The sequence below is a fragment of the Carya illinoinensis genome, chromosome 7 (genome assembly GCF_018687715.1).
Source record: "Carya illinoinensis cultivar Pawnee chromosome 7, C.illinoinensisPawnee_v1, whole genome shotgun sequence".
Taxonomy (NCBI): Eukaryota; Viridiplantae; Streptophyta; class Magnoliopsida; order Fagales; family Juglandaceae; genus Carya; species Carya illinoinensis.
The window spans coordinates 41,714,456-41,739,509 of NC_056758.1; the positions used below are offsets into that span (position 1 = coordinate 41,714,456).

General features: G+C 36.1%; 2 protein-coding genes across 8 annotated transcripts; both read left to right on the forward strand.

Annotated features, from left to right (window-relative positions):
* The first annotated feature begins 8,997 nt into the window (after nt 1-8,997).
* Nucleotides 8,998-14,011, forward strand: LOC122316041. Of its 6 annotated transcripts, none has more exons than XM_043132499.1 (5): nt 9,001-9,155; nt 10,040-10,662; nt 10,750-11,134; nt 12,489-12,757; nt 13,043-14,011. In XM_043132499.1, exons 2-5 carry the CDS (start codon nt 10,125-10,127, stop codon nt 13,789-13,791), a joined length of 1,941 nt encoding a protein of 646 aa, XP_042988433.1. In that variant the 5' UTR covers nt 9,001-9,155; nt 10,040-10,124; the 3' UTR covers nt 13,792-14,011. The 6 variants fall into 6 exon arrangements, with proteins under 6 accessions (XP_042988428.1, XP_042988433.1, XP_042988427.1 ...); XM_043132498.1 differs by adding an exon at nt 9,284-9,364 and having other exon boundaries at nt 9,022-9,155; nt 10,121-11,134; XM_043132495.1 differs by adding an exon at nt 9,284-9,364 and having other exon boundaries at nt 9,023-9,155; nt 10,040-11,134.
* A 1,340-nt stretch (nt 14,012-15,351) lies between these two features.
* LOC122316712 (UDP-galactose/UDP-glucose transporter 7) lies at nt 15,352-23,561 on the forward strand. 2 transcript variants are annotated; one of them, XM_043133449.1, is made up of 8 exons: nt 15,352-15,816; nt 15,932-16,095; nt 17,501-17,606; nt 17,713-17,958; nt 20,352-20,462; nt 21,851-22,009; nt 22,770-22,913; nt 23,180-23,561. In XM_043133449.1, the coding sequence occupies exons 2-8, from the start codon at nt 16,055-16,057 to the stop codon at nt 23,342-23,344; spliced, it is 972 nt and encodes a 323-aa protein (XP_042989383.1). In that variant the 5' UTR covers nt 15,352-15,816; nt 15,932-16,054; the 3' UTR covers nt 23,345-23,561. The 2 variants fall into 2 exon arrangements, with proteins under 2 accessions (XP_042989383.1, XP_042989384.1); XM_043133450.1 differs by lacking the exon at nt 15,352-15,816 and having other exon boundaries at nt 15,956-16,095; nt 17,473-17,606.
* Nucleotides 23,562-25,054: the final 1,493 nt, after the last annotated feature.

Consider the following 25,054-nt stretch of genomic DNA (forward strand, 5'->3'; position numbering starts at 1 on the left):
GCATATTTAAATTTTTATATTATAAATGGAAATAGGTTAGATGAAAATTATATAATTATTATATAAAATAATATATATTAAAAAAAAGTTAATTCGGTCGATCCGATTCACTTCGGTCCGAGGAATCGTGGCCCGGACCGAACTAGTTCGGTTCGAGGAATCATGGATCAAAACCAAACCCCATGTTTATTGGTTCGATTCGAACCGAACCAAGTCGGTCAACCCAGTCGGTTTTTTCAGTTCGAACCGACCACTTTACAGCCCTAGGTATAAGGATTGATCAGCCATGAAGCTAAAGCAGTGTTAGGAAACAACATTTTGTTTAGTCACTAAGAAAGCAGAGAAACAACACACAAAAAGGAAAAAAAAAATGCATCGTCTCCCAGAAGTAAATTCAATAGAGCTATACCCAAGCATGCACTTCTCGACAACCAAACAGAAATTGGCATGAAAGAATCACAGCGATGGCATAAAATACCATTGAATCTTTTGCCCCTTTTTATTCTCTATTTAATTTTCCTAATCAGAAAAATGTTTATTCAAACACTTCAAAAAACTCTTATCCTATCGGTTTTTCTTTCCTCGTGGGAGTAGTTCTCCAAAGTTTAGTTGAATTCAAACTCTCAACTTTAGACTTTATCCAAATTTCTCCTCAAGACGCATGGCATTTCTCTCTCCCTCATCTTTAAATCCGACATCATCCTCGATATTAAACACAAAAACATCTGGAGAAAATATACACTTACCAGCCCAACGTAACAACCCCTACAACTGAGAAAACCACTCTCACAACCAACTCGTCGGAAATAGTCACATAAAGTACTAACCAGCCCAATCCCGTCAACCCCACTCCCTTCTGGTAAGCTCATGCTAGAATTTTCTCTCTCCCTCCATTCTTCGTTTCTATTTGAAATATTTTTACTCTCTCTCTCTCTCTCTCTCTCTCTCTCTCTCTCTCTCTCTCTCTCTCTCTCTCTCTCTCTCTCTCTCTCTCTCTCTCTCTCTCTCTCTCTCTCTCTCTCTCTCTCTCTCGTATCGCACCGCCTTTCCGATAAGATCAGTGGCGTCGCCAGTTACTCCCAGCCATTAGAACCAACGTTGCCTCAGCCTCCTTCTTTCGGTAAGCATCGCATGACCATTTCTTTGTTTTTCTTCTTCTTTGTTTAGTTGATACCGTACGCAATGTGAGCCACTCCTGTAAGCTTCTTCCTCCCTTCACATAAATGCCTCTAACCCTTAGCCTATTTTATCCTTAACCAGATTCTTTAATTTATAATGGGTCATTGGGCGTTAAGCCCATTCGACAAAGTACTTTATTTTTTATGAGTTGGTTGTATTTATAGAAACTGTTCTAGTAATTTTAAATGGGTTTTTCTGTAATTGAGCTGGGCTGAGTTTTAAATCAGACTAAAGTTTTACTTAAGTAAATATATTAGTCTTAGACTCTTTTTATAGAAAATATTTAAAGGCTTTTAAGCATATTCTAAGGTATTATTTTATATTATTTCAACATATTATTTTAGTTAATATTCCAATTGACCTTTAACTAATTTTTATAAAAGGATTAAGATATATGTTTTACTTACTATGATATGAGTTTTAAATATTATTATTTTATGAATTCTTTGTATATTTGAATATTTATTAAATTATACCTTTGGTATTATTTTAAGTATTTAGATTGCTACAACAAGTTTTATAGAAAATTTTAGTAACATCTAGTGCCTCGTATAGGTCACGAGTTACGACGTGAGAGTTTGGAAGTAGGGCTAAGAAATAATTAGTATGATCATATAATCGCATGTATACTGTAAATTATCTAATAGTATGTGATAATATGATGTTTGTCTACGCTACGCCACGAGCTAAGTCAAGGTTAGATTCCCTTCACGATATTTGATGAATTATGACATCATACTTATATGAATGAATTGTTGTTTGATGGAGTAGATAATTTTAAAATCATATGGAAGCCATGGAATGTTCATTAAGTCAAGTATGCCATGTAATAAAATAGCCAAATTATGTATGCCATGCTCATGTAGTACCTAGATCATATATGCCATGTTCATGTAGTGATTAAATCATATATGCTACGTAATGTCATTTAGATCAAGCATGTTATGTAAAGTTCATATAGATCTCAGATCATATATGCCATAGAATGTTTATGTTTAGATCATATTGTGCCATGTACAAGAATATGTCATGTTACACCATGTCATGTATAAGGATATGTCATGTTATACTATGCCATTTACAAGTATATGTTATGCTAGAAAAGTTCATGATATTAAATAAGATCTCATGCATTAACAAAGATAAGATATTTAAGAGTTACACGGACCTAAACGTGTTCACCACAAGTTATGTTAAGATGGTGTCGTGGACCTAAGTGTGGTTCACCATATGTTAAGTGAAATACGGATTTAAGCGTGTTTTATTTCAAGTTACATTAAAGATGATATGGACTTAAGCATGTTCATCACAAGTTAGGTTAAGGATGACATGGATCCAAGCGTGGTTATCACAAGTTATGTTAAGGATGACATGCATCTAAGCGTGTTCATCACAAGTTATGTTAAGGATGATACAGACATAAGCCTGTTCATCACAATATGTGTTAAGGATGATGCGGACCTAAGTTTGTTCATCACAAGTTATGTTAAGAGTGATATGGATCTAAGCATGTTCACCACAAGTTATGTTATGCAGTGCCATAGACTTAAGCGTGGTTCATCTTATATAAAGTGAAACATGGACTCAAGCATGTTTCACTCCATGTCATGACAAGTTGTGTGGTGCCATAGAGTCAAACGTGGTTTACCATATAATAAGTGAAAGATAAGATAAATAAGTAAATTATGCATTTACATTTATATGTTCGCTATGATTATGTATGTTTTCGCTCATGTTGATGATGAATAGATATGCTATGACAATCTGTGAATGATAAATGTTTGTTTGAAGAGTCTTTCAAAAATTAAATATTATTAAGTTATATTTTACGGTATGATGTACCATTTACTAAGTATTCTCATTTTTATTTGTTTCTTTGTTTCTTTGTTCTCTTCTATGTTTAAATGTCATAGATGTTGGTTATAAGGACGTAAAGCTGGAGGACCAGGATTAGACCTAAAGCAAGGACTTAGTTCTTTTATGTTTTTGAATAAAAAGTCACGCGTATGGTTAGTTTATATGTTTATTTTACATTTTCAGTTTTAAGCTTTTAACTAAACAATTATGTTCAGTTTAATTAATGTTTTCAATAAATGCGATATTTTAGGATATGAATCTTTTTATCTGGTAATATGTTATGTACGTTAGTAACATCTCTATTCAAAATTTTAAAAAATATATACAAATGTAATAACAAAAATTATAAAGATATGAAATGTTAAAAATGAAACACAACAAATCCAAAAAATAAAAAATGAAAAATAAAAACAAATAATCTAAATTTGAGGGAGACATCTTGTCATCTACCCCTAATAGATTGTGATTAGGTTACGAGGTATCCGTGCAATTTACATGAATAGAGATGATCATTTCTTAACAATATTCAATTGATCGAATCGAGTTGGGGAATGACCTCATTCATGACTAAGGGAGATTGTGCCTACGGTATGGAGGAGATTCCCATCCAATATTTTTGTGGCAAGTCCATTACTTAGAGCACTATCATTGGAATAATCAAAGTCAAACTCAATTTTTTTACAAATATCACATAAATTTGCCTTTACTTATTCCATTTACATCCAATTCCCATATTGGATTATAAAAAATTTTTGATAAAAAATGGAGAGAAGAGGGAGTGTGTTCTCAATAAATAATAAATAATTGCTTTGATCTATCTATAGTTTAAACCAAATATGATAGAAACTTTGCATATACTGTTACGCGAGTTTATCTAATCCAATGCAGCCTATTTTTATGTCTGACTAGCTATTGGAGTGATTTTATTTACTCTTAGCTATTTCAATGAGAGTACTCTTAGTAATATGAAACTCATTCGCTCATTCTGTTCATAACTATACGGTGAAAGGGTGAAAATAAACTCATTCGCTCATTCTTGATCATCACTTGTAGGCAGTGAGGGTTGCTATCAAATTTGATTTTTATTGTTTCTGATGTCAAGGTTGCTATCAAATTGAACAATAATCTATCATTCTCTCTTGTTTTAATTATCTCTATTTTCCAAGTTGAAATTTTGATGTTGTGTTCTATCTATGTGCCAATATGAACCATCAATTATACAATGGAATCTCAATTCTCAAAATTAGGATCACCGCATAAGTGATTTGGATAAAATTGTTTAGATTGAGAGGTGGTTTCAACTCATCTTATCTCATTATTATAATTTTTTTATATTTGTACATAAAATATAATAAATAATTCAACTTTTTCAAATCTCATTTTAACTTTTTCAAGTTTTAAAATAATAATAATAATATTTTATTTAATTTTTATTTAAAATTATCTCATCTCTTAATTCAAATCGGCGATTAAAATCTAAATAAAGCGTATGGAATATTCTATTATAGTCTTTTGGTTTAAAAAAAAAGTGAAAACATTTGCAAAGGTTCAGCCGGAGTTCAAAGTCTGGACAAAATTGAAAATTCATATGTTCCCGATAACTAGTTTATGACAAGTACAAAATAAATAAAATTATATTAAGTCACTGTCTGAAGCACACATTTTATATTATTGATATAATAAGATTTGGTTTTTAAGAAAAATTTAATCGGTCAGAAGCAAATAATAATAATAAAAAAAAAATTCAAGATTTTTATGCAAAAAAAAAACTAATAGAAATATAAAATGATTATACAAAAGTGTGACGCCCCCAAATTTCGTTTGGGATCGGACGGATATTTGAAACGTCGAGACATGCAACACAAGGTTACCTGCCCCCGTTCATGACATATAAGATGCAATATTTCTAACATGCATCTAACAATATGCAATATTCGCAGCGGATAAATTTTTTCTTTAGCAATACTATGCACCAAATTGAAAATATCTCAAATGTTTAAAACATATTTCATACATAAAAATCTATTGAACAACTAAAATCACAACACTAGTCTAAAATGGTTATGATCCAAAAAGTACTAGAGATGCAACTCAATCGTACAAGTAGTAATTTACGTTAATTACTGTATTAACATTTATGTCGCACCGTCGCTTAGTCAACTGTGTCTAGTTGATCAGCTCCTGATTCTCCTTCAGGTCCTGTAACAAGATCTACCATTCGGGGGGAATGGTAGTTGGGACTACCAAAGTGAGATTTGATTACAAATCTCAGTAAGTTAACAAAAAACTTCTACACAAGCTAATAATGCATGGATGACAGTAAAAGTATAAATGCATAATCAAATTTATAAGTAATTAAAGCATAACTTGGCATACAACATAGCATAATTGACATAACTTAAATTGAAACATGAACTGAACTTGACTTGACATGAGCTTGATCTGAAACTTGACTTAGCATGAACTTGCTTTGAAACTTGAATTAACATGAAAAATACATACTCCACAGTTGTTGTGGCCCCATGTATTCTACGTGTAAATACATAATTCATAGTTGTTGTGGCCCCATGTATTCTACACAAACTTGACTTAACATGAAAAATACATACTCCACAGTTGTTGTAGCCCCATGTATTCTACACAAACTTGACTTAACATGAAAAATACATACTCCACAGTTGTTGTGGCCCTATGTATTCTACGTGTAAATACATACTCCACATTTGTTGTGGCCCCATGTATTCTACACAAACTGAATGTATTCAAGATGAAACGTGACTGGAATACGAAAGGACTGGAGCCCTAACGTAACATAACGTGATTTGAACATAACTTGAAATACATGACCAACTTGAGATAGAAACATTTCGTAACATAGCATAACATATAATAGACAACATATTTAACATGACATACTTGTAATGTACAGTAATACATGACAGAATATATTATGTAACAGATAAAAATCGATGACAGAATAAATTCTGTATAATAGACAATTACGTGATAACTTGGCATGGCATGACATATATGATAACATACATACATACACTGTAGTTCCTTTACTTAGCATACATACACAGTGGACTGCTAGTAAGTTAAAAGCTAACTTACCTCGATCTCCGCGTTTCTTATAAAACTTCAAGTGCGATCATGAGGAACTGTAATTAGTGATTCTAAAAGTTAGAACTAAATCACTAATAATTTGAAATATGGAAAATACTAACTTAAAGAGTAAAATTTTCATTTTACTCTCTACATGTGGGAAAATGACCGTTTTACCCATAACTTAAGGATTTTGCATACTAACTCCAAAAGTTTTCAAAATTTACATTCCTCTTGTAAATTTTGTCATAAACTTAAATATCAATTCAAAAAAATTTAAAACAAAACACAACTATAAAGAACACACTATGGCCGAAACATCCATAGGCAATTTTCCTTGATTTTTGTTGCAATTCCTTCTAACTTCAAAACTCATGCTTAAACCAAAATTTTGCAACAAACATCTTCCAATCCTAAGTTTAAAACCATACTTAAAACATCCATTTAGAAAAAACTAATAATTAACACCAAACTTTTTTTGTCAAAAGATCCAAGCACTTGAATCACAAGTTTTGACCTTAAATCAAAACATCTCCAAGAATTTCAAAAATCAAATCTTACTTCTAACATATTCATAATATCATCTTAACATCAACCATGCTTTAAATCATCAAACTAAAGTCACCAAAATCACAAAATAACATTTGGAGTTTTTGGTTTTACACTTAGTCCAAAAACAGAAACTTTTTCCTCAACTAGTTTTGATAAATCTCTTGATTTATGACTTATAAATATATGATCTTCAAACCAAACCATCACATGGTTTAAAAAGATGTCCTAAAAAATATATAAGCTTCTAATTCAAGATCACATGGTTAGAAATTAACCAAAACATAAATTTAGCCAAGAATATTCACACTTTAGCTTATTTGAATATCTCTTTGCATAAAATTTCATATATTTGAAACTAACACCAAATATCTTCAAAATAATAATATAACATGTATATAAGATGTTTAGGATCCTCCAATAAAATTATCAAAGTCATTGGAATAGGTTTAGACCACCAAAGAGTTAAACTTTCTTAAAACAGAAACTGTTTTTCTTCTTCCAGTTTCTAATATTCTAAATCTAAGAAAATCTTTCATCAAAACCTTTAATCATGCAAAAATCCTCAACCAATAGTCACATATACATGTTAAAAATACTCCATAAAAATTTCGGACCAATATCTATCCATTAGTTTGGTCAAAAATTCCAAACTATAACATATTCTCCAGTTTATCTCCCAGAATGACCTTTCTATAGTTTACACAATATTTAACTGACCAAATGATTTTCAAATGGGGCAAATAAGATATCCATGTAAACTAGATTAAAAAAGAAACAACTTATATGAAGGAGACTTTATGATAAAACACTTAGAAAAGCTTCAAAATGGGTGTACAAAAGACCTCCTAAAAGCTGTCCGAGAGAGAGTGTTTGATATTCTTTCAATGGAAAGTGTAAATGAAGATAATTTCGTGGGAAGAGGTGGCTGGAGATACTTATGGATGAGATATGGAAGAGATGAGGCAGGAGTTGAGAGTTGAGTTTAGTTTTCTCCTACCCAAAATATCTATAAAAGATTATCTCATAATATTCTATCCAATAGTATCTACAAAAAATCAACTTAAGATATTTTTATCTAATAATATCTATAAAAATCAACTCAAAATATTTTTACCCAATAATATTCATGAAAATTACCTCAAGATATTTCTTTTTATCCAATAATATCTACAGTTTTGAACAGACGTTTTGTCCGAAAATATGAAAAAATGTTATTGCGCCATAAGACTTTAAATAACTCTCCGAGTCTAATGGCACAAACCATAATACATTTTGACACTTCTAACTATCTCTAATAATAAAAAACACACTTCTGATACAATAATAAATAATAACACTAACTATGTAGTTAGACAAAAACCTATATGATTAATGGATTCGTGAAAACTTATGGGATTTTCACGAGGTTCCTAAAGTTAATAGAAATTTCACAATTGAATTTCTAGCGGACTGTTACAAAAAGAGCCCCACAAATTAACGTGGCATAGTGTTACTGGTGCCGCGTCAGTTTGAGTTTAATTTTTTTTATACAATGCTACTTGGTGGCCAGTATGTATCACATGTCGTGCTCCTAGTGCATTTGTTTTATTTATTTATTTATTTTTATTATTCCAAATATTTTTTAATTAATAATCACTTTTTGTAATTATTAAAAAAATATAAAATAAATTACAAAAATTATGGTTGAAAATCAATGTATCGACATTGGTTTCGGTGCCAAACCGAAACCCACTAATGTGGGAGGATGATACTTAGAACTGGCCAAAATCGATCGATTAGGAGAGAAAAAATTGATTCCATCAGTTTTAACTTCTATCGGTGTGATCTTTGATCTGACATTAGTGTCATCTACGATGAAAGAGTGTCTTTTGCGATTCTGTTATGGGTGTGCGAAGAAGGTTGGATAAATGAAAAGAAACCCTAACGACTAAGGAAGAAAAAGACAGAAAAGAAGCAAAGGGGGAGTTCATAACTTGGTTTAATCCTTTTTTAAAACGACGCCATTTAATTTAAGCTAAATGGTACCATTCCATTAATTTTTTTCTCTTTAATTTAGGGTCTTAAACGACATGGTTTGCTTATAGGTTTAAAAAAGAAGAATTTATAACTGACATTGTTAGTTCAACAATTTGTTTAAGAGTTGAACTGCAAACCAAATAGGCCGACGTCTCGGTTTTTATATATTTAACTTCTATGCAGACCCATTTTTTCGCCGGTTTCAGCCGATCATGGCTTCCGGCGGCCGGTTTCCCATGGGCAAAGTAACATTTTTTTATTTTTATTTTTAAATTTTTTGTTTTTTCCGTTTTTCCCCTTTCACCCCTCCCCCGCGCCTCTACATTCTCCCCCCATCCCTCCCTCCCCTTCCCAAAACACCAGAACCCAAGCCCCCCAGACCCCCCATCCGTGCAGCCCAGCGCCACCGCTAGTCCCCGTTGATATTGACGTCGACGCACCGCCAGGTATTTATCTCTGTCTCTCTCGCTCTGTCTCTGTCTGTCTGTCTCTCTCGATCTTGTCGTGGATTTAATTATTTTTGGATTGTTCTGGGACTTCTGCAAATACGTGACTGCTCATATTTCAAACGAAGCACTAAATCCCAAGATCCATAAAAAAAGCAACAGGTTGCGAGAGCTCGAACCACTGGGGAAGGCAGTAGATTAAAGCAAGGGTGAGTGCGTGGCTACTGGCTTCCGAATATAAGTATAAAACAAGAAAACAAATGGGAAAATTTTCTACTCTCCTCTAATTGCAGTCTTTAATTTTCATCGTCTATTCTGGTGGATGCAAAAACGTAGTCGAGAGGTTACGAAGAACCCGAAAACAGGCTTGCAATGAACTTATAGCTTATTGCTTACAGATAGGACCGTTACCCCATAAAGCCCCCAAGGGCACGAGAGGCACTTTGAAAATCAATGTGTAAAGCAAATAGGCTTTCAGTTTCTTGCTTTTGGTGGTTGGAGCTTAAAGGTTATTGTATATTTTTTTCTTAAATCTGAATTCTGCTCATGTTACACTTCTTCTCTATTTTTGCCCGTGATTGTGTGTGTGTTTGCTGGGGCTTCAACTTAATGGCATACTCTGCATGTTAATTCTGTTTTCTTCATGATATGGGTGTTTGGTGCCGTATCGAATTACATTATAAATGTTGAGATCATCAATTTACCGCACATTGAGAACTTGTAATTTGTCTGCATTAAAATTTTGGTACTGGTCATTTTTTGGAATAGGAATATCAACGAGAGAGTGTTATTTCATTTTCCCTGTTATTTTGTCAAAACAAGTGCACTTTCCTCTTGCTATAATAACGATAGTCTATGCTTTTTTGGGCGGTTTGTGTATTTAGTGTAGGTGAATCCGTGAATTTGAAGATTTTCACAACGGCTGCTGAATTATACTCCTGCTAATTCTCTAATTCTCTGTAAAGGGTGATGGATCGACAGCCTCATGATTATGCATCAGCCTCTGCTATGGCATATGCCCAACAGCAGCGACAACCTCCAAGCATGCAACAGCAACAACAGTTTGGATTTCCTCCACAGCACCAGCAATTTCCCCCATCAGTGCATGGTCCTCCTTTCCTACCCCCACATCCCTCTCTCCAACAATTCCCGTATCACCCCCAAATGCAGCAGCTCCATCCGCATCCTCCACCCCATCCTCACCTTCTTCATCTTCAACAGCAACAGCAGGCACCACCAGCTTTCCCCCCTCATTTACCCTCTCCTCTCGTTCCTCCACAGTTTCATGGTCCATATGATGCAGCTCCACCCCCAGCTGCTCCACCTTCTGATCCGGAGCTACATAAGCGCATCGAAAAACTTGTTGAGTATGCTGCCAAGAACGGCCCTGAATTTGAAGCTATGATTCGTGAAAAGCAGCAGGAGAATCCTGACTATGGTTTTCTCTTTGGCGGGGAGGGGCATGGGTACTACCGTTACAGGCTTTGGTTGGCTACACATCCTCCAGGTGGTCCCTTCAATCCTCCTTTTGCATCATTGTCTATACCTATGATGCATCCTCCCCCTTTAAATGCTCCCCCAATGAATGCCGCAGCTGCAGGTGTTGGGGCATCAGCTACAGTGCTGGGTGCTCCTCAATTGCACCAACCTCCTTTTCCCTCATTCTACGAGCAGCCACAGCACCATCAGCATCCACAATCTTTTGGGATTCATGGTCGACCAGATTATGACCAGTCATCCAAGTCTTTCAGGGGTCTTTCTGGACCACTTCCATCTGATGTTGCAATGGAGCTCAATAGTGTGCTTAACAATTTAAATGGTACGAAAGAGTCAATTAAAGGTGCCAAAAACTGGTTCATGCAGAGATCCCCATTTGCACCTGCACTGGCTGAGGCACTTAGAGAACGAATTTTTGTCCTAGATGATTCCGAGAGGCAACTGCATATAATATACCTTGCAAATGACATTCTTTTTGACAGGTAACATTCTATGGCTGCACAAATAATGTTTTTTTTTTTTTTTAATGAGTAAAATTTTATTAATAGGTGTAACCAAGTACACAAGGTGTATGCAAGATGGCTGCACACATAATGTTGTCTTTTAGAATCATAATTTCTACTCATGCAGTTTTCCCCCCAGCATTTTGCCCATATATATTTTTTCCTCCCTGCTGACAAAGTGTTAAGGCTATTGATTTTTGGATCTTCATCAACCATGCTTATCTAGAGGGCTCTGGTAGAAGCTTTATTATTGCCCTGTTTTCCATTCTTTTGGTGGGGGTGTTGTTATGGCTTTGTTCACTGTCCATAAGGAAACCTGAACGCCACTCGAGTTTATGGTCGGTGAGCTATTATCATTATTAACACCTAACAAAGATGCTTTTATTACCATTTTAGTTAGCTGATTAGAACAAGAATTGTGGATATCCATCAAATTTGGCCTGCATCCTTGCAACAATGATAGCAATGACAGTGTAGGGAATAAAAACCAAGTCTTTGAACCTTTAAGTCTACTTGTCTTTTTTTCTTACTTATATATTAAAAAAAAAAGTCTACTTGTCTTTATACTTATAGAGATAGAAGTTTATTTGTCCTTGTCATCCATCAAATATGTTTTCTACCATGAAGTTGGCTGTTCAACTTCGGGTTCTCTGAGTGTTTCCCTAAAAACCACCACAACTCAGTGTCAGAAGCTCCTTTAAGATAATCGCATCGAGTTTCTTCAGCTTGGATTTTTTTGATTGGGATGAGTCCGAATCCTATTGTGGCCTTGTTTGGTGGCCACCCTTAGGGACCTAGCTCAGGTAGTCTTCTCTTATTTTCCCTAATGTCCATTAATAAGAATTTTATTACCAAGAATAGGCACAGCCCAAGTACGCAGGAAGTATACAAAGGAAATACCTACTGCACACTAGAAAGCAGGAAACTACGACAGAATCAGATTCAGTACATTATCATCATTCCTTACAAAAATCCTAGCCCACAAACTCAAAGTAGAAAAGAAAAAATAACGAAGATCTTCAAAAGAATGCTATTTGTCTTCAAAACATCTTCCATTCCGTTCCAGCCATAAACACCACATCAAACACAAATGAATCATTCTCCATCTGGCAGCAGCACATTTCCTTGCCTCAAAACCATGCCAACATGCCAAAATATTGTCATAGCTCACCTATCTTCACCTTGTAATGAGCATCAAAAACTAGTGTCAACTATTATGCATGTTCCCGAGTTTCTCAATTTTTGGTTAGCTGCATTTTGTTTCATGGTTTACATATATTAGTCGTCTTTTACTTATTTAAAAAAATTTAATATTGCTTTGTAAAATTTACAGCTTGCTACGGAGGACAAGCCCTGACCTTGATAATGAAGCCCTTGCATTTGTACCTGTTTTAGGTTCCATGCTCAGGAGGATTTATCACAACCCTCAGAACAAGGAGGAAAATCAGACAAGGTTACAGAAGATTTTAGAGTTGTGGGCTTCCAAAGATATATTTGATCAGAATACTATTGATGCGCTTAAGGGTGAGATGATTGCTGGACCACCAACTAATTCTTTTCCAGGGCTTCCAACCACCAGTGGTTCAGCAGATCCGGCTGCTGGTAAGCTATGCTTTTTGCCCCCCCTCTCTTTGACTTACTCTCTCTAATAATCAAAGCCGTGCCAAAGCTGGTGCTTTAGCCATGTGATAAACCTGGGGTTGAGGAGGCAATTTTACGATCCCCATCCTCCCCACCCCATTCCAAAACCCCTTCTATGTTTCTGTTATTTTTTAGGGGCAGTAGGACTGGGTTTCTTTTGGTTCAACGCAGGCGCCCAGATGCATCTACGCATGTCTCTATTAATAAATAATGCTATAAATTGCACTTAATTTTCATTTCATGCAGTATTGCCGCAGCATTCAACAAACCATAACATCCAGCAGTGGCTACCCGATAGGAATTTACCAGATCAAGAGCTTCCTGATAAACATGCAGCCTCTGCCCAAGCCATTCTGCCATCTCTAGCAACCAATCAATTTCTTCCAAACTCAGGCCCCGGTGGTGCTTTTATGGGGTCCATGACCATATCAGCTTCTGTTCAATCAGTAAACCAACAGCCCACACCCCATTTATTGCCAGGCCCAACTGCTGGCAATGGTGAAAAATTGCCACCATATCCTTTGTTTCCACCCGGTCTTATTCCTGGGATGGTCAGAAAGATGCAGATTGGTAGCGGGGTGCCCTACTCTCCCATGAGCCCTTTGGACATACCAACTGTAATTCCTCCATCCAATGTTCCTCAATCTGAAATTCTTGAGAGTGTGTCAAAATTCTTCAAAGACATTGGAGAGATTAACCCTTCTGAAGGGCCCATTAATTCTGATTCAAGAGATGAAGATGAGTATGAGAGAGAACCTGCAGTACGCAAGGGAGGAGCTTGTATCCCTCCTCCCCCGAACCTGCAGGTGGACCCTGAGACCGGGGCATATGCTGATGGAAGTGTAGATCGGAAGTCAGGATCAGGAAGGTTGGGACTTGGTGCCACAGCTAATCCAAATGAAGCAAGTCAATATGATGATGTTTATACCTCCTACAGAAAACAAAGAAGCACCACCTATCACTCATCCATGAGTGCAAGAGCTGCAGTGAAGTAAGACCCATGCAACTGTTCGTCACGAGAGATGGGAAAATGAAGGGAAGCATGAGTTTTCCGCTGATGATCATTTTCTTTTATCCAGTAATACGTATTTGAACGATTTACCTGGTAGGCTGAACTTGAGTGACAACTTCATATGGAGCATCAAACTTTTCTGATCTATTATGTCGTTTAGAGTTTTGATTTTGAGAAATGTCGATGGTTGCATTGCATGTACATATCCGATGTGCCATTTAAAATTTTTAAATGCTGATGTTTACATGCGCTAGTTATGTTGTGTTGCAAACAGGCTTATATATTAGGAATCTATGCAGAGTTCCTAATTTATATAGCCATTTTGGACTTGATCCGAGGTAGATGATGCATGACCATAATTCACCCATCTCAGATGTGCTAAAAGAATTCTGCGCTTAGGCGAGATTACAGAATGGTGGTATGACTTGCAGCCCACCTCTAGTGAAGATATTTTCATTAGGGTGGTGATAGGGTTACTACTCTATTACTATCCATCTACTACCTTAGTTCATTTAAAGTTTTTTTTATTTTTTTATTTATTTTTAAGTATTTTTTTAATATTCTTAATCATTAAGAAAAAATTAAAAAAATATATAACTTTACTAATATTCACTTTCTTAATCATTAAGTAAAATAAAAAATTAAAAAAAATTAAATATAAAAATAGTAGTAGATGGGTAGTAAGTGGATTGTAACCCTATCATTATTCTTTTTATTAAATAAAGAACAAAAGCCTGTTAAACTAGCTGCAAAATGCAAATATTCTAGGGTCAGTGACAACATCCAAATGACGTTATATGTAGTGGACATTATTCATGTTCCAAGAACAAGATTTTTAATTACTTGAAAGGAAAAAGAAAAAAAACAAGGAGAAAAAAATGAGGTGTAGCTCTACTTTACGGAAAGTATTATAGGTATAAATAAATTTTATAAAAATAAATTTATAAATTGACGTAATTTTATATGATATGTTAAATTTATTTTAAAATTATATTAATTTGTAAATTTATTTTTATAAAATTTATTTACAATTAAAATATTTTTCTTACTTTAATCTTCTAATAGACAATTAAAGTATTCAAGTTACAAAATTATATTATCTAGAAACTCAATGGTCAAGCCACTTGTTGGGTATTGTTCGCAAACGCCAACCCAACGTGTTTACAGACGAGGATATGTTTTCAAGCCCAACCATGTTTGGATTGGACCTTCCCTCTCCCTTGATCTTCTTGCATTAAATGAATGATACAGAATTCTAAAATCGAGCCTCTCCTCTGAATTTTAACAAACAAAATATAGTAATTTAGATTTAGAAACGATATGATTTTATTATTATTATAAAACATAATAAATAATTTAATTTTTTTAAATTTTAATTCAATATTTTTAAATTTTAAAATAATAATATTATTAAAAAATAATATTTTATTCTACTTTTAATTTTTATTTAAAATAACCTCCTCCCATTTTTTCATTCACATAACCACCCAATTATAGCTTGTACAGTGGCATAAGTTTTTCCCCTGCATTCACGGATTAGCCAGCTAAAAGTAGACGAAATGCAAGTTGAAAAAGGGCAATGTCCGTTACCAACAATTAATCACGTTAGAACAAGTTGAAGAGGGTAACGATGTCCCCACCAGAACCTCGGAACTTTGCTAATTGCTCCGGTTTTGGGCGCGACAGCAATGGCGTCCATTCCCCATCCGATGGCGATTGCTTTCACATCTTTGCACTGGCCATGTGATTGCCCGCCCTCGCGCACTTCTACGCTGGCTATTTCGTCAAACCCACAACCCTCTGTTGTTGACTCCTTTTCTTTTCAATTCATATATTCATTTCTCTCTCGCACCCCACACCCCACTCCACGCGAGCCACGCTCCATTACACTCAGAAAGTTATCCCTTCCCCTTTTGATATCCGATCCAGTAACCTGATCGTTTACAAAGCCCGCACCTATCAATCTTTTCTTGTGCGACGATGTAATTTTATCTACTATTTTAACCAGGTTAACTTCCCTCCCCCCCACAATTAATCTTCGCCCGCTTCGTTATTCTTCTTAATTACTTATTTTTGCTGGTTTTCTCGGCGACTAATCGAATTAGGGTTACTTTGATTTGCAGGATTTCTGTACGGATTGGCGGTGAGTTCGGGGCTGTGATTGGAGTTTTTTAAATGATGATGTCACTGAAGTGTGAGACCGTTCTCTATATCTAGATCTCGTAACCATCCTCTCGTCGTCGACCATGGAAAATCGTAGTGACTCAGAAATGAGCCCTTATTTGAGGTTCTTCCATTTATGATTATGATTATTATTTTTTCATCCAGATTCCTTTGCTACTTGTAGCTAAGTTTCATCGTTTGCTGTCCCTAATGCTTTGATTGGAATATGGAAGATGAGTTGAGAGCCAAAGATCCAAACATACAACTTTTAAATTATTATTTTTTTGATAAGTAAGAAGAAATATATTAGAATGGAAAAAGGCAAGGCCCAAGTACACGTGGGGTATACAAAGAGTCTTGCTACAGGCTAAGAGCTGCGAAGAGCAGTGTAAAGTTCAGTATCACTCAATTCAAGATCTCTTTACATATGAAACACAAAACTTTTATTAACTCAACACCTCTTTATACGTGGGACCCATAACCTTTTTCAACTTCTCATAAAAATATCTAAACATATTTTAACATCCAAATACGTCTAAACTCATCTTAGGCGAATCTCATAAAACTCACTCAAACATCTCAACTCACTACTATTTATAAAAAATTTAACTCATATCAACTCAGTTCAACATCCAAACGTAGGCTAAATCTTAATTTAAGCAATGTCTTGAAACCTTAGAGTTTCATGGATTTGAATGATTAATCGTTGCAGGAGCATTATGAAGGCTATCACTAACTTTCAAAGACCAGCATAATGCCATATCTAATCCTAAGTAAAGCATTTAAGCTTTCAAAGCTTGGTTGTTGGTTTTTAATTTGGGGGTACCGTGTTCAAAATAGTTTATACAAGTTTGAGGTGATACGAGTGAGACGTACATTCTTGAAGCCCATCCATATCTTTTTCTTGACTGCACGTGGTCAATTATATGTTTCTTAATTAAATTGGCTGTCATGTTTATGACTAATGAACAAGTTATGTAATGATACAAAGAAGACCCAAGCCATATATGGGTCTATACTAAAAAAGGACCAGTCAATGTTGCAACTAGAACAGTATGGGATCTCATTTACCACCTTTATATACATAATCTGAGATACTACAATCTCGATGGCTCAATTTCTAAATTGTAACAACTTAATGAAAGCCCAAACCACATCTAAATCCATACTCTGATGGAACTAATTAATGTTGCAATTGGAGTCCCTTGGAATCATTATAAAGGGCTTGAACTTCTCTGTTTGAAACAATGTGGGATCCCATTTACCACCTTCTTATACAGAATCCAGAGTTTTACAAGTTATAATTCAACTGAACCATGAATATGATATATCAAAGTTTGAATGTCCTCTTGTCAATAGAGCCATGCTCATGTTTATGCCATTTTTGTGTGAAAGCGAATTTAATCGTGTTAATGAGATGGCTGTGTATGATATTGATCAGACATTGTTTTTAACAAACAGTTTTGCCACATATAAGATATCTTAATTCTCATTGTGCCAGTTGTAACTCTGTACCATCGCCCATGTAGTTTGTCTGCAGCCTTGTCATATGGGATTTCTTCAATGGCGATGGTTTTTATCAATAAGGCCATACTTATTCAATATGCGCACTCAATGACTCTCCTCACTTTGCAGGTATGACTTTATGAAAGTAAAATAGTGCACTTGCTCTTTCACTAAATTTGTGATGGTTTTGTGACTGTTAATAGTGTATTTTGTTTGCTGTTCTTCATTATCTTAGCAATTGGCAACCTCCTTGCTTATAAACTTGGGTCAAAGAATGGGATACACAAAATCCGGATCTTTAGATATGTTGACAGCTAGAAAGCTTCTCCCAATTTCACTGTTTTACAATGCTAACGTGGCATTTGCATTGGCGAGTTTAAAAGGAGTTAATATTCCGATGTATATCGCAATAAAGAGACTCACACCACTTGCTGTCCTGGTTGCTGGATTATTTTCTGGAAAAGGGAGACCTACGACACAGGTCTGTGATGATGCTCTTATTTTCTATATGTGAAGTTGCTTTTCATGGATTGATTATAGAGTTTTACTTCATGTACATCTTATCCAGCATGCCAATTGTATTTTGGTTGAACTTCATGTTAACATTGTAGAGTAGGTTTTTTTAACTTGTTCCTTTTATTATTGGTGTCTAAAGTTAGTTGCTTAGTTAAAGCTGTAATTGCAGTCTAAAGCTTGAGTGGACGGTACAAACAGCAAAGATTTCTTGATGTGATTTACAGTGGACAGTACTTAATATTTCAATCAGCGGTGAACAGTAGTGATATCATGATATGTATTATATGCACCATAGAACGACTCCTACATTAATAAGCATGAGCTTAAATTCCTTTAAGGAGATTATAAGTTTGTGACACTCAGGTATCATATCCTTAACAAAATCTAACCCATGGGAGTAGTATGCAAACAATATATTGGTCACAAGCCAAGGATATCATAATTATTACCATGTTATCATATTAAAGGTGTAATCATGATTGAAAGAGTGCCTTGCCCAACCAGTTAACATTTAGACATAACTCCTATGCATGTCTTAAAAACCAATTTTTTTTTTTTTTGGGTAACCTTGTTTCGTCAAATGCCACTTTCAAAACTCTTAAGGCACCCAAACCCGCTGCCACCCTTCACCCACTCTAGCCGGCTAGTGGCACCTCACCACTGTCATAGACAAGGCTGACGGGCCCCGGCAACTTCGTTATGGGCCGTCCAGCATCGGTCCTTCCTCCGGCGACATGGACTTTTGCAAGGTTCTCTCTCTGTCTTCTTTTAGAGTGAGCCAGTGTGTAGTGGCGCTTACTATAAACGGCTCCATTGGCCATGCAGTCGACACAAAAAGAGTCGCCGGCTTCTGGCGAGTCTATTGGGAGTACTCTGGCATCAAGATCTGTCTGTCCTGTGAGCCCTATCCGTAGTTGGGCTCCGTAGTTCTTCAGCCATGTCCCTCTCTCAAATCTTTCTTTAGATCTGCCTCAAATCTACACCGAAGCTTGTGCTCGTATCTTTGCATAAACATTTGACATGAATGAAGCTTGGGAAGCCCTTGCATCTGAAATTGAAGGTTTGAAATTAATATGGGTCAATTGGTTAGGTAGAATTGAAGGCTTTTGAGTTTTAACCAGAAGCATGGAGGTCCTCGTTAAAAATTGTGGAGAGGAGCAGAAGGGTTTGGAGGTCTGTAGCTACTAGCTATGGCTCGTAGTGGTATAGGATGCCTAGTGGCTACGGTGGAAGCAGTATTACAAGCGGGGAGAAATTCGTAATTCACAAAATATTTGCACAAAGGAAACATAGCATCCGTGGCTCAACGATGCTCCAATGTGCATGGTAGGTATCTAATTGTCATCGAATATGGTGGAGGCGGCTGGCGGAATGTTGTAGTAATTCCTGAAGGGTATGAAGGTTTGGGTTGGGAGAAGTTTGTTGTTGAATTACACAGAGCCGCATATATGTTTTTTTCCATGCATGCTGATGGGTCAAGGAAGGAACGCCAAAAGAGGATATCCGATCATGAGAACATCAACTTGGAGTTGAAACAAAAAGACCCAAGCACAACCACGGTGGGGAGGCGATCATATGTGGCAGCTTTGAAGACGGGTCATGCTTCGGTGCCTCAGAGTGAGGGGAACTGTGAACGTGTTCTGCAGATCACGCAACCTCAGAACCATCTTGTCGTGATGCACAATTCATTATAGGAGATGGAAACCCAGCTTGTCGAGTTGAAGGTAGCAATCACTTTCTTGTCTATGAAATAGACTTGCTTTCAGCTGGAGGCAATAGGATTGTAAGAAACAAGCCTAAGATAGGCCCAAATCCTTTAAACTCAGATAAAGGAAAACGGAAAATCGGATTCGGCCCTATCCCTATAATCAAATCCAAAGGAGTGTGGCGGGTCAAAAGGAAAACGGTGTTATGTGAAGTGGGTTCTATGTTGGGTATCGGCATAGAGACATCCGCAATGGAATGCCCTTCACCATAGGTGACACAGGAAAGACCAATATTCGGTGTTACACCCTTGCTCCCCAAAGAAACTATGGCTCCCACGTTGGAGTTGAAGGAAAATGGTGTAATGCTGAGGTTTGAAAGAGATGTAGGGTCTGTCGGAGTTGAAGGAAAATGGTTGTACTCCACGTCCTCAATGTCCCTTACTAATAGTGTTATGTTGTACTCCATGTCCCGATCCTAAATAAAGTAGCTCGCATGTTAGATTTGTAGGCTCTAACTGGTATTTGTTCTAAGTGCAGCAGTTTTTCCTTGAATCTTTGATAAGTATTATGTTAAACTAGCAGAATAATCCTCATGACTATTATCTTCGATTAGTAAGTTCTAATCTGTCATGGCTTCTTTATTAAATTTCAGGTGTCTCTTTCTGTTCTATTGACTGCTGCTGGAGTTATCATTGCTGCGCTGGGAGATTTTTCATTTGACCTTTTTGGATACGGCATGGCCCTTACTTCTGTTTTTTTCCAGGTTGGACCTTTTTTCTTGAACTATGAATGGTTAGATAGTATGTATCCTTTCACTGAAAACCAGTCAAATTTCAAGTCAGTTTCTTGAAACTACCATGTGTCAAACTAGTGGCTGTGTTTTCATGAAAAGCTTCATTTTGGGTTTTCCCCTATGACATCAACTGAAACGATAAGATAGGTTAATGTGTCCCCCCCGCCCCCCGAAAAAAAAAAAAATTCAAAAAAGCGTGGTCAGGTTCTAGCCAAATCTCCCCCGCCCTTCTTGCCATCTGCATCCTCTGACCTCCTTACGTTCCTCTCCTCTACATCAAACCCAACATTATATAAGAACCCATCCAGTGCTTCAATTCCTCAAAATTAACACGTCTTTCAAAACTTTGATTTGTAGAATTTTGAAACTCTGCCACATTTTCTGCACTTTCTGTAGCAAATCCCTCTACCTCTTTGGAAGCCGCAATGCAGCATCAATGCTTACCCCAATTTTGGTATCATTATCCCTCTTTACTTTCACCAACATCGAGGCTTGCCAAATCCTCAACCAGGTCTCCGGTATGGCTGTTGATAACAATGTTTTAAAAATCGTTCCGTTCCGGCCGGAATGGCCGGAATTTTTCGTGCCAGAACAGTGACCGGAATGGGATAGGTATCTATTCCGTTCCGGGTCAAATTTCGGCCGTTCCGGTCAAATTCTGGCCGGAACAGTAATTCCGGTCCCCCCAAAAATAAAATAAAAAAAACTCTCTTGTAAATAAGTTGAAAAATAATGAATAAAATTATACTTTTAGAATTCAAATACCCCTTTCCGTGCACTAGAAGTATTGTTACTTTTAATAATCTGTCTATTCTTTAAAAGTGAACTCAAGTTTGTGATTTTTTTTCAATATATATTCGTTTTATAAATCTTTAATTCTTCTATATATACACATATACATATCACACACTTACATATATATGTATTTATTTTATTAATTGTTAGTTTATATATACATATAAATATTTATATATAATATATAATTAATCCCGAAACGGTACACCAAAATATTCCGTTCCAGTGCCTCAACCGGAATGGTCTCCGGAACGGATTTCAAAACTTTGGTTGATAATACAAAAAGGTACAATCAGTGGCTCTCAAACAATAATTGAGCCAAACAGCCAGTGACTTGGCTAGTTACCTTTTTTCTAACAAGTACTTGGCTAGTTGCTTTAAATACTGTTCTTGATTTGGGCGCTGTGAGATGACTGAGACTGCCAGAGCTTGGATCATGTTGAGGAGGGACAAAGACAACAAAAATACTGCCTAATGGATGTCTATTAGCTTTAAAATTGCGGATTTTTTTGGAGCTCGTAATATGTGAGCTTGACAAATGGAATTGTTCATGTGCAATGCAGACCATGTACCTAGTCTTGGTTGAGAAGTCTGGTGCAGAGGATGGGCTTTCTTCAGTTGAAATCATGTTCTACAACAGTACTTTGTCCCTTCCATTTTTGCTGTTTCTCATCATAGCTACAGGAGAGTTTCCAAATTCTATATCACTATTATTCGCAAAGGTCAGAATCTAAACTGGCTTTTTTAGTGTTATTTATGACTGTTTTGGAGAGTAATAATGCTTGAGAGCATGAAATAATAAAGACTATCATGAACATTCTATCTAATGGTCATTGAATCAAATAAGTGCTGGACTGTTCCTTCCCTGATGTCATTTTTTTTTTTTTTTTATATGGACGTAGTAGGATATCAATGGGTGCTTGGAACTTTATTCAATGTAACAATACCATATAGTTTGGGATAATAAATGGAGTTATCATGAAGGGGGGAAAAGATCAGTTTTATTGGTTAAGGTTGGGAAAACATTATAATAGCTTGAAGTTTGAGAGCCAAATCTCCTTGAAAATCCTTATTGTTAGGTGTGATGACTTTGTTACGCCTGCTCATATTGCATCATTCCAACAAAATGTATCTTTGTAGTTTTTAGTCCTAAATATTACCAAATAAAATCAAAGCAAGGTGCCTGCATCTATGAAAAGAGTATGTGGCATAGCACATCCAAAAGTCTGCCTGATTGATCCAGAATTATGCATGTTACCTATACCTATTTGAGTCAAGCTTTCAATAAGAACACTGAAAAGAAAAAAATATAAATAGACGGGGTTCAATTCAGTTCTTTATAATGCTTTCATTACATCATTAAGATTCGGTTTCTTGTTGGAAGTGGTAGAATGCTTTTCATTTGGTATTGTTTACCTATAGTCGATTGTGCATCTTAACATTAAATCGATATCTAACATGAAATTTGTCTTTAATATGCAGAGTAATTCCTTATACTTTTTGGTGATCCTTATTCTTTCATTGGTAATGGGCATTGTCCTCAACTTCACCATGTTTTTATGTACCATAGTCAACTCTGCTCTAACAACAACAATAGTTGGCGTTCTTAAAGGGGTTGGCTCCACGGTATGCATCGAGGATCTTTAGTCTTTGTTTGTTTTACATAAGTTTGGTGATAGGGAAGGAAAATTTGGAATTTTCTAATAACCAGCCCATTATACATCCTTAAAGGCATTGATTTTTCTTCCGTTTTCCTGTCTTGATATTTGAAACGGCTTGTGGTTTTTTTAATAAATAAAACATTATGAGTTTCTTGAACTCACACATGTTACAAATATGACATATGCTTTCGTATTCTTAGTTTTTTATGTAATCTTTTTTTGGTATCTCAGACCCTTGGTTTTGTGTTACTGGGTGGTGTTCAAGTTCATGCTTTGAACGTGACTGGATTGGTTATCAACACTGCTGGTGGTGTGTGGTATTCATATGCCAAGTATCGACAAAAGAAGAACAAGCCAATAAAGCTAATGTCAGATATTGAGGCGCATCGTAAATAAAAAGCAGTATGGAGGGATAGCAGGTGCTAACAGCTGCCGTCTGTGACCATTCAACTACCTTTTAAAGTGTACCACTAAGCAATAAAGTGATGATTATAGTAGCAAAGCTTAAACATGTGTTCAATTTAACAGCCCATCTTTTGTAAATGGAGCAATCAATGGCAACATGATATGATTAAGGATGTTGAGAAAGATTAAAGGGAACTGTGGTTATCAATGTTTCTTATGCAGATATAGACAACTGTAGCTACTGCTTTTCTAGGGGATTTCATTACTCGCTCCATTAACATTTGTTAGATTGAAGTACAATCGTAAACCGATGCCGAAACGATTTGGTTTCATCATGCACGAGAGGTCTTGGAGTATTAGCAAGGCTCACACCCTATACGAACAATAATAAATAAATAAATAAATGGACCCACTTCTTACTGACGTCAACTATAACTTCCTATTTTTTGTAACTGTGAATCTTTATAAATAAATGTATATGCATCTGCCTATTACATTAATTCACACCATGTGTACAGTGTGGAATGTGGAGACCTCATCTCCTAATACAAGTTCATGTGCACACACATGGGGGTTTTTCATGGATTGAAACTGCCGTTGGTTAGAGGAGAGAGACACTAGACAGACAATGACTTGGAGATTGATGCGGTCGGGTTACTATGCACTGGTCAACCGCCACTTTATTATAATGGGGCATTTCGCGACGATTGCCGTTTCTATCTTATTATTTTATCATTATTATTCAAAGCTGAATTCATCCTTATCATGTAAAAATTGATTTCACTTGAACCGCTGCATCTGAACCCTTTTTTTTCCTCGTATATTTTGATCTAGAATGTTGTGCTCTTTTAGGACATTTTTTGTTTTTTGTTTTTTTCTCAAGAATTCAGTTAACATGCATCTTTCATTTGCCTCCTTTGACCTGTATCATGTGGCATCGGATAGACCTCTCACCTCATGATATATACAAGTGGCTTGAATTTTCTTTTGCTGGACAACAGGGTGGCAGCTCGAACCCCAGTTCTCCCGAGCTAGAAACCGGAGCTGGTGCCATCTGGGTCCAAGGCCACCAGCCAATTAGAGCCTTGAATGACCGTGTCTTTAGTTTGATTTCTTCCAAACTTTTTGTACAGTTCTAACATGCATGGTTTCTTTTGGATTAGCAGCATTTCCTGTTCAAATGAGCTGAAAGGTTTTTTCTTTTTTGGGTATCTTATCTATTTAAATTATTGAGTACTATTCCTGGTAATAGTGATGAAAAATGCATGGCTTGGAAAGCCCAACGGCAAAAATGGCTTTAACCAAGAGGAATGCTACCACAATCTTGGTTTAATTGTAGTATCATGGAATGGAAAATGAAAGGTGGGTTAGCCCCTCTGCCTGGATCGTTCATAAATGTGAGATGTCTATTAGTGATCAGTGGACCCGTACTCGTGGTGGTTAATTCAATTGGAACTCACTGGGAAACATCCTAACATGGCTTCTTCGAAAACTGTCCGACTTTGGTCACTGAAATCTGGCTCTTCTTCGATTTCTTCTTCCCTGTTATATGCTTTTGATTTTATTATCCGTGGCAGATTTTACTATCGGCAACTGCAGAAACAGTAGAGATTGTATGCCGCAGGTCATTTTGAAATTTAGGCTTGGGCCACAACTGTCGGTTGGCTGCCAGAACTGGGCTCGGGCTCAAAGATGTGGCCT